The 11,000-nt window shown below is 35.7% G+C and overlaps 1 protein-coding gene across 1 annotated transcript; it reads right to left on the reverse strand.

The window, feature by feature from the left end:
• Positions 1-391: 391 nt before the first annotated feature.
• On the reverse strand, positions 392-5,006 carry LOC129953531 (uncharacterized; the record flags this gene model as incomplete). The annotated part of the gene is made up of 2 exons (XM_056066774.1): positions 4,893-5,006; positions 392-4,615 (listed from the first exon to the last, which is right to left on the reverse strand). Coding segments are annotated over exons 1-2 (4,338 nt in total), but the record flags the coding sequence as incomplete, so codon positions are not given.
• Between the last annotated feature and the right edge of the window lie 5,994 nt (positions 5,007-11,000).

The raw sequence follows: 11,000 nt of genomic DNA on the forward strand, positions 1-11,000 counted from the left end.
TGTAGAGACGTCAGATACTCCTGGTGCCACCGCCTCCAAAAGCCTTGCATCAAAGTCTGTAAGAGATACCAGTTAGTTTGTTTCGAAATATTTAAATTTAAAGAATTTGGTTGTGGTATTGCAGAGTAGGAATCTCCAATCATAAAATGAGATGGAGATAAAGCAGTGGGTTCGTAGTCTGAGGTTTGCCACATAGGGCGTGAATTGAGAAGACATTCGTTTTAGCTAACAGGGTGTACATTTCTTCGTATGTTAGTCTGTTTTCACCGATTACGCGTTTAATATGAGTTTTAACAGATTTTACACCAGCCTCCCACAACCCTCCAAAGTGGGGTGCAGAAGGTGGTATAAATTTCCAGGTGATATGGTCTTTAGAGAGATGATTTATTACAGCATTTTGATGCTGCTCACTAATGAGGAGGTTGTATAACTCCCCAAGCATTCGTTTAGCACCATGAAAGTTTGTCGCGTTATCACTCCATATCTCGATAGGCCTTCCACGACGCGATATAAAACGATCTAAAGCTAAAAGGAATGCGTTTGACGATAGGTCACCGACGAGTTCAATATGAATTCCTTTAGTAACAAAGCATACAAAAATTGCTATGTACGATTTAACAAATTTTGGATTTCTCCCAGGAGCTAACCGCAGTGTTATTGGGCCCGCATAGTCACAACCAACCTTACTGAAAGGCCGCGAAAACCGAACGCGCTCAACTGGGAGATCTCCCATGAATTGCACTGCAGACATTTTGCGCTGTCGAAGACATTTAATACAGTCATGTACTATTTTTCTTAATAGATTTCTGCAACCCAGTATATGAAAAGTTTGTTTTAAAATCGCGAATGCTAGGGACACGCCTGCATGCAGATGATGTTTATGAGTGTATTCAACGATTAGCTTAGTAACGCGGTGCGATTTGCATAAAATTATGGGATGTTTTTCATTATAAGATAAATCTGAGTAGTTTAGACGGCCACCGACACGAAGCACGTTATCACGATCAAGAAACGGAGATAAGGATATTAGTTTGTTGCGTGAAGATAATTGTTTGCCATTCTGAAGAATCATAATTTCAGAAAAAAATGATGAATTTTGAGCGTATTTTATTAATCGAGTCTTTGATTCTGCAATTTCGTCTGTTGAGAGATAATTACAATTATTACCTTTGGGTAAATGCAAATAGTTTCTAATAAAACGAAAAATATATGCCAGAACGCGAACGGATTTCATCCAATCTGAAGAATTAGCAATAATTTCTTGAAGAATAGTATCACTTGTTAAATTAGACAGAAATACCTGGACCTTGTTTGACTTCCGTTCTTCCAATTTATCAACTGGTATCTCTTGTATACCACATTCTGATTCTGGCCATTCGTGAGATTCTTTGCAGAGCCAAGATGGACCCATCCACCAGATTTCCGTAGACTTTAGAAAAGACGGTGGGATTCCACGTGATGCAACGTCAGCCGGATTACATGCAGAACGAACGTGATTCCATGATTTGAGCGGGATTGACGATAGGATCTCTGATGTCCGGTTACCAATGAAGACCGACCACTTTTTGGGAGGTGCAGACAGCCAATGGAGAACAATTGAAGAGTCTGTCCATGCAAATACTCTTAGATCACTAGCCTGCAAAGATACTTTTATTTTGTTGACGAGACGTGCTAAAAGAACAGCTCCGCAAAGCTCAAGTCTTGGCAGAGAGAGAATCTTTATTGGAGCGACCTTGCTCTTGGCTGCCACCAATGAAACTGTTATCTCTCCAGAAACGCTGATGCTACGACAATACACAACAGCTGCATATGCATCCAACGATGCATCGCAAAAGGCGTGTAGTTCACAATTAATTTTGTTGGTCCATATGAGCCTAGGAACTGAAATCGACTCGATTAAATGAAGTTCATCTCGAATAAGAGTCCAACGATGCGCTAGTTCATCCGGTAGCGTGTCATCCCAGCCTAACCTTTCCCGCCACAGGTCTTGGAAGAATATTTTGATAGCGACGATGACAGGAGCGACGAATCCAAGTGGGTCAAATATTCGCGAAGCGTCAGAAAGTATTCGGCGTTTTGTACAAACTGATTGGCTTGGAAGATTTACCTTGTAGGTAAAGCAATCTTTAGATGGACACCACTGTAACCCTAGAACCTTGATTATATTCGATGCTTCGAACTCAACTGGAGAAATTTCTCGCTGGTCTTCCGGTAGTGATAATAGAAGAGGCCAACAGTTAGTGGTCCATTTTCGAAGATTGAAACCTGCAGATTTGAGAACTTCCACAAGTTCATCTCGAAGAGCAATCAATTCCTCAATGGAATCAGCGCCGGTGATGACGTCATCGACATAAAAATCGTTTTCGATTATCGAAGAAACGCGAGGGTTGTTTTTTGAGGAATCTAACGCGAGTTGTTTAAGTGTTCGCACTGCCAAAAATGGGGCAGCAGAAGTACCATATGTCACGGTCAAAAGTTTGTAATGTTTTACAGGATCTTCGGGACCTTCGCGCCAAACAATCCTTTGAAAATCGGTGTGATTTGGTGAAACCCATATTTGGCGGTACATCTTTTCGATGTCCCCCGAAATAGTGTATAAATGGCGTCGACATCGAAGACATATGGAAAATATGTCGCGCTGAATTGTGGGGCCAACGAGAAGTGATTCATTTAACGAAGAATTGGTATTGTGTAATTTAGCTGAGCCATCGAAAACGACGCGAACTTTGGTTGTACTACTGTCTCCTTTAAATACTGGGTGATGGGGTAAATAATAATGTGGTGTTATCTGCTGTAGTTCATCTAACGGAATTTCCTTCATATGACCCAGCGCTAAGTACTCATCCAAAAAACTCGAATATTGTTTTTTAAGATCTGGATTGTATAAAAATCTCCGCTCAATAGAGTAAAGTCGATTTAAAGACAGACGAAAAGAATTGTCTGGTGAAATATTTGAAATTGACTTAAATGGCAACATAACGATGTATTTTCCATCTTCGTGACGGCGGTGTGTTGAAACAAAGTGGTCTTCAGCCTGTTGTTCCTCAATCGATAGAAGTGGTTCGTGATGAACTTCTTCTAATCGCCAAAAACGTTCTAAATCGAATTCTTGTGAGTAATCTAGTTGGGTACAGTGAGTACTCACTTCCATAGCTTGTGAAGTATGCTGCTGACAGCTTCCTGCTATCACCCAGCCGAATATAGTCGGTATTGATTTAAGACCCCCTGTCACAGAAGGTTTCGAAGGTCCCTCAATAACGCTAAAGAATTTATCTGATCCAATTAAAACGTCTATTGGACCAGGCAAATTGAAATTTGGATCTGCCAAATTCATGGAAAGGAATGCAGTGAAATCGATATTGGTTATTGGAGCTGATGGAAGTAAAGATGTCAACTTTGAGATGACGTAACAATCAATGTCAATAAAATTTGAATCATATCTCGACTGTAAAGTCAGGCTAACCAAACCATTGGTAACACCTGCAGATGTTGATGAAATTCCCATTATAGGAATACGAGAGTTTTTTCGAGGAAGTCCTAAGCGTTGCACACATTGCTCCGTTACGAAGGACACTTGTGATCCTGTGTCGAGAAGTACACGAAGGTTTTGATAAACTCCTTGCTTATCACAAACCTTTACTACAGCAGTAGGAATAATAGCACTAGCACGATGATTTGTTTTGATAGAGTGGTTAATCACAATAGGATCTACAGAGTCTTGAGGCGTCGAAGAAGAAGCAGAAGAAGCATGGTGTTGAATAGCAACCGGGGTTGACATTGAGCTTGTTGACGAAGTGTTTGTGTTATGTGTAGGATGTACAAGAGTGTGGTGACGTGACGAGCACATCTTACACCGAAATGTTGAACGGCATTTGTTCGAAGCATGACCATTTCGAAGACAGTTAAAGCATAAACCTTTTTCTTTTACGAAATTACGACGAGCGTTTACATCTGAACGAATAAAAGTTTTACATGATGGAAGAATATGATCTTCCGTACACATTGGGCACACTACCTTGGTTTCCACTAAGTGTGTTCGAACACTATTTTGAGTTTTGGTAGATGTTTTGGAGGCACGAGTTGATGTATAGCAGGATTCCAAACAACTACAACGATTTTCTAAGAACTCAACAAATTGCTCTATGGTACTACATTCGTCACTTGATGCACGTTCTTCAGCCCATGCCTGTTTGGTATCGTGGTCTAATTTTTGTAACAAAATAAAAATGAGCCAGTGATCTCTGGAGTTAGAATCAAGTGCCTTTAAGCCTCGTAGAGTCTCATCAGCACCATCTGTTAGTTTTCGAAGAGATTGCACGTTGGGAGAACTACACGATGGCAATGAAATAAAAGACTGAATGAACGATTGAATAATCAAATGTTTTTTATCGAAACGCGCCTCAAGTTTATCCCAAGCTTCTATGTAATTATTCTCGGTACAAGATATATGTTTAATTAGATTCGCGGCGTCGCCACCCAAGAACGATTTTAGATATTGAAATTTTTGAGTAGCGGTAATCGAAGGATTGCGATCAATTGTTCCCGTGAACAGATCCTTAAAACCCGGCCAGTCCTTATAGTCACCATTAAATGTAGGTATTTTACATTCTGGCAACTTTATCGTTTTAGCGTTGTGTGTTTGTGTCACATCCAATTTTTTTTAGAAATAAAGTCTGCTGAGCAGCCAATTTCTCATCAATTGATTGATCGGGATGAGTATTTGAGTTCGAAATTTGACGAATTGAAGTATTTATTAAAGAATGCGCTTGGCAGTACTTCTCTTCGTACTCGGCAAACTCTTGCTCAGGATCTGTGAAATCTTCATCATCACAAAAGTCAAACAACTTATCTTGTAGAGCTGTGAAACTAGACCAGGCCTCCGTAAGACGTACCAAGTGAATTTCCAACGAGCCAAGCGTTGTGGAATCACTAATGGATTGCGCAAATGATAATGCTCGAGTTATACATGCTTTAGCATGGCCGCATTTCACTTTAATAACATTCATTTTTCTTAATTTGTTCGTAAAGTTGTTATTTAATGAACAAAAAGTTTAATTTTTTGTTTGGATAAAGAATTAATTTTAATCAAATGTTTAAACAAAGTTCAAAATGCATTTGATTAATCATGCACATGTTAAAGTATGTACATATACCAATTGTATTTTGGTAATAGATAGATAGATAGATAAGTTCTTTATTTTTTCAATTTTTTTTATAAGTACAATATTTCATGATAAAAGATATACAAAGCATGGCTATATAAGCCGTCTGCCGGGAAAAAAAACTAATTAAATAAACAACCAAAAAAAGTACAATTTGAGTAAAAAGAGAGAATATTTCACAAAATAAGTTTCATAGTTAAAAAAAAGAAAATGTAAATATAAATATAAATATTAAAGAAAACAATTTTTTTTAAAATTATTATTTTTATAATGTGACTTTTAGTTTAGTCAAAACAAAGGAAAAAAAAGAAAACATTGAACCATATGAAATAATGTTCACCATTAAAGTATATTTTGATATATATATATAGTATAAAGCGAGCAATAACAGGTATTTATAAGTTTAATAAAAAATGTGACTTTTAGTTTAGTCAAAACAAAAAAATTAAGGAAAAAAGAAAAATATTGGTAATGGGCTTTTAGTTTAGCTAAAACAGATAATGGTTTGTAAGTGAGAAAAAAAAAGCAAAAAGATTGGAAAAGAACTGTATATTTCTCAAGTTTTTTTTTTTTTTTTTTTAATTTTAAGGACTTTTAATTTGGTTAAAAACAAAAAAAAAAAGAAAGGAGAAGATACAATCACATTAACATCGTCTTACAACTCAAAACAAACTCAAACACTCGTTTCGATATTTTCGTGCATGTGAGACATAGCGTATAAGAGGCTTCCAGCCACGATCTCCGTTTAGTACACTGACACATTCCTCTTGAGAAAGAAAACTAGAATAAAAGTAGAGCCTTCGGATTTCCTGTAATATTGGACAAAGTGCTAAAAAATGCAAAACATCTTCGTTTTGACCAAGGTTGCAAAGAGAGCACACAGGGTTTGAGTCTGTTCTATGTGGTCTGTAATTCAAATCGAGCATTTCCGTTCTTATCTTGAAGATCAAGCTCATTTCAGAAACTGTAAACTCTTCTCTAAAATAGTTTCTTTCACCAAGTTTCAGATTAAGTTGTCTGTATATATTCCTCGATGTTGATGCAGTCCCTCTCGCAACACAAAGCCTATACATCGAGTCATCTATAACAGAGATACATTCATATAATGCATTTTTTATTGCTTCCACATTGTCCACTGGCAATGATATTGAAAGGTTATGTGCTACAGCAAGATCATACCAATTTTTGACCGGACTATATCCACAATTAAAACAAATTTTAAAGAGTCTTTTTTGCAAGTTTTGGTCAGATCGCTTCATAACTCTGATCATAAAATCGGCGTTAGCCTTTAAGTTTTTCAAGAAAATTTGAGGTAAGCCTGTCTCTAGGTGGATAGCATAATTAGGAGTGTTAATAGGTAACCTAAAAATTCGCTTGAAAAAATACCTCTGTATATTTTCCATTTCCTCCAACTGTTCGAAACCATATACTTCATTACCATAGCAAAAACAAGTATTCACGGTGGCATTGAAGACTTTGAATTTTGAGATTGGATCTACGAGTTTATTTGCGAAGAACTGGGACCACATTGTATTTATTGCAATTTTTGCAGCGGTAGTTTTTTCTTTTATAAAGGTTTGAATTTTAAGATTATATGTCATTGTATACCCAAGATACTTAAATTCATTAACAACCTCAATTATCTCACCATCTAAAGTCCAATTCCGCCCATAGCCAGTTGATCTATTTCGAGATCTAAAAACCATTATTTTGGATTTGGTGGTATTTATTCTAAGATCCCATAGATCACAAAACTGTTTCAGCTTGTTTATCTGGAGCTGTAGAGTAAGCGGACTGTCTGATAAAATCACTAAATCATCAGCATAAAACAAGACTTTAAGTGTAATATCCCCGAACTGAACTCCCCCAGGTATACTGTTTTCGACATCGTTCATATACAGTGCAAACATGATAGGGCTTAGAACACATCCTTGAGGGACACCTGCTTCACAACTAAATTCTCTAGATACTTTTCCACCATTCTGAACAGATGCCATCGTGTTTTCGAGAATTTTTTCGTAGACTCTGATAAATTTAGTAGATAGGCCAATTGCTGAGAGCTTATAGAGTAAGGACCTCCTATTAATAGTGTCAAAAGCCGCTTTTAAATCAACGAAAAAGGCATATAAGTTCTGTTTTTTATCAATAAATCGCCTAGCAGTGGTGCTGAGTACAAAAATTTGATCAATAGCTGAAAGGTTGGCTCGAAAACCAGCTTGAAAGCAACTAATTATGTTATTATCTTCTAACCAGGTCGTTAGTCTAGTATAGAGTATTTGTGTAAACACTTTTCGTAATGAGTTAAGCACAGCAATTCCTCTATAGTTCTCTGGCAAATCACGGTTACCTTTCTTAAAAATGGCTGTAATTCGAGACAGACGAAAATTTTCAGGCACTGTCTCTTCAATGAATATTCTATTAAAAAATTCTAACAGATATTCCAAAAACTCAGGAGTAGCATGTTTATAAAACTCTACTGGGATCCCATCAGATCCAGGTGCTTTGTTATTTTTCATTTTTTTTAAAGCAGCTACTAATTCAACCATTGTAAGATTGGAATCCAGTTCAGGAATAATGACATTAGGGAATGCAAAGCTCATTGTGTTTAGATTAGGGTCAGGCAGAAGTAGAGTTTCAAAATAATTTGCAAGTAAATTTTCATCAATTGTGAACAATACCCTCCTATTCCGCCCACTCAACACTTGTACTGTCTTCCAAAAAGATTTCGAGTCCTTGCATTCAACGAGCTTAGAAGCAGTGTTTTTTAAATAGAGTTCTTTTTTGAGATTGCATAACCTTTTGTATTCTTGGTTTGATTGTAAATACAGTGATTTAAAAACTGCGCTATTTGTTTTTCTATATAGTTTTAAGAAAGCGAAAGATTTTCTCCTACTTTTTTTGCATTCTTCGTCGTACCATACAGACTGAAAGGTATTTCTACGTTGGGAAGAAAGTTCTGCAGACTGTCTAATCACTGAAGAAACTATGTCAGTTATAGAATCTATAGAGTCAGATGTCACACTTGGCATCGCAACCAGCTGATGATTAAGTTTAATTTTATATCTATTTGCATGTCTTTCTTTCCATTTTAATTTATCATTTCCGGTTGTTTGTAGATTTACTAATAGATTTTCTACTTTGCAAAAGACAATTATAGGGAGATGAGACGAAAAATTAGCTGGATAGGTCTCAAAGTCATCAATTATACTTAGCCATTCACCTTTAATAAGACAGTAGTCTATTACAGAGCAACCCTGAGCAGACACGAAAGTGAAGTTTCCGTTTGAGTCACTTTGAGATGTTCCATTTAGAACGAAAAAACCAAAGTCTTCAATCAATTCTAATAAAAGTTTCCCATTTTGATTTAGACAATTGTCAAAAGATTGTCTTTCGCTAGAAGAGTGGAAATTATTTAAGACCGAATTCTGATAGTCGCTTATACGACCATTTAAATCTCCGATAATCATCATATTTTCACAATTGTAGATAGTTAAGAAGTTATAAAGCGCGTTATAATTTATGCTCCATTCATTATAATTTAAATAAATAGGTAAAATTTGAAAATGTTTGGTATCATAAGTGATGTCAATAACTATATAATTCTCGCAGATTTTATATTTAATAATATTATCAAAGCCAGTGTTTTTTATGCCACACATTATACCACCACTAGCTCTACCAACTCTATTGTTTCTAATTGCTGGTATACTTTTTATGTTATAATTTTTAAAATACTTCAAAAACTGCAGTTCTTTTCCTTCTTCTAAAAAAGTTTCTAATAAAATAAAGATATCATATTTGTTAACTAAATCAAAAAATTCAGGCATTATAAGTTTGTTTTTTAAACCAGTAATGTTGTAGCAAAAAATGTTTAATTTAAAATTAGTAGAGAGAAAACTATTAGTTTGGCAGACGGCAACACTATCCTAACTATAGCTGGTACCAGCACCTCCTTCATTATAAACGTTCTGACATCCAGGTGTCCTATGTGTCGCAAAGTTGCTAATTTGCTGTCTCGAGTTGACGTTTACGTTGTTTATGTCGTTTATGTCAAAGAAGCATGCTGCATCATCTCCAAAATTAGTTTTAATATATTCGAGTTCTCTGTTTGTTTTTATCTTCAAGCCGCGGAAAGTGTTGTATGCAAAAGTGTAATTGTCTATTTGCATTTTTGCTCCTTTTATGAAGATTTTGATATTTGGGTTCTTCGCATTAAGCTTGCTTTTTACGTCATATAGATGTTTTCTTTTGTTGCGGTACATTAATGATTGTTCTCGATGAACAAAAATTCCAGTGTTTTTAAGTTTGGGGGCTGCAACCATGATTTTGTTGACAGTGTCTGTGTTATCAAACTTCAGAACCATTGTAGTTTTTTTTGTTTCGCGGTTAGTGAATTCTTGTGAGTTTTTTTATATTCAAAACCGTATTTTCGTTGAGACCAAGAAGGCCTAGACAAGTTTGTGTTGCATAATTAAGCTTGTTTGCCGTCTTGTCTGAAGGAAAATGCATAACAACAGTGTTTTCATTTGTTCTTTGTGCCACCATTTCGAGCTGTCTCTCTAGGGTCTCGCAATAGCTTTCAAGGACAGAAAGCCGTTCAGTCAAAAGAGTGTTTGTACACGAAGAAGCTGTATATCTTTTGAAACCGCTGAGACGTCTTCTTTCGTCGCAATGTTTTTAAGATGTTCGGCCAAACATTGGTTCACGATAGATTTTAGTTCTTCACCATTTATCATCTTTAAGTTGGTTACGGTTTTCTTACTATTTGGTGTTTTTATCGGAGATATTTCCGTTGATTTTCTCTTTGGTTGCATATAGCGGGCCAGTTAAAAAAAAAAAACAATGCCGGTCTTCTGGGTTGGATTTAAAAAGACTTAAAATAATCCTACCTTTGTTTGTTTGTATAATTATTTTAACTTTTCGATACACAACAAGCTTATGAAATACACCAAAGTAATTTTGACTTTTATTGATGCAATTTAATACGTATTTATTGAGAACAAAATTAGAGCACTTATTAACTATATGTGTTGCACTTCACTCTCTCTTCACTCTTACTTATTTGGTAATTCTAATTACAAGGCATATAAATTAAAACATGTGATTTATATGCGACGATATAAAATTTGTTCACCGTTTTTCGATAATCGGCAGCAGTCATAAAAAAGGAATATTAATTAAATTCACTTGCACTGATTCGATTTTTTAAATTTTAAATCCGGCTCGAAGGACCAAAAAATATGTTTAATAAGAATGGACTGTATGTAAAAATAGTTTTGTAGTGTTTTATGTTGAATAAAAAAAAATGTTTGTGTAATGTTGTAGTGCAATAGTTTAATAAAATGTGTAATGTTTTTTTATATATGTCAATACAATAGTATACTTATGATGTGTGCTGTCCGATGGTCCAAATTGAAAAGGGCAGATTTAAGCAAGTTAATATTTAAAATAGCCGATAAGAAAAATGAGCACAAAGCGGATTAAAAGATAAACTCACGTTACAGTGTTATTAATAAAAAGAGTGTGACAGCGTTAGATTAAATTGAGTGATAACATAGAATAATATAGGGTATTATTTGTTATGTTGGGCAAATGTGCATCCGGTACTGAACAGAACCATTTTTCTTTCCCGAATTGCGGACACCTCATCGCAAATTTTCGAATTATTAAGATTAACCATCAAACTCCAACCTAACAATATTGATACAGGCGGTTTATCATTAACTGCAATATGATCCAAGTGATCCTGCCAAAAAAACAATGTCGTCTGCAACAGCGATGCTTTTATTATTTGTCTAGCGAAGTCTGTGCCACCTGGTAAGAAGTCTGTAAGATCTT

The sequence above is a fragment of the Eupeodes corollae genome, unplaced genomic scaffold (assembly GCF_945859685.1).
Source record: "Eupeodes corollae unplaced genomic scaffold, idEupCoro1.1 scaffold_1220, whole genome shotgun sequence".
Lineage (NCBI taxonomy): Eukaryota > Metazoa > Arthropoda > Insecta > Diptera > Syrphidae > Eupeodes > Eupeodes corollae.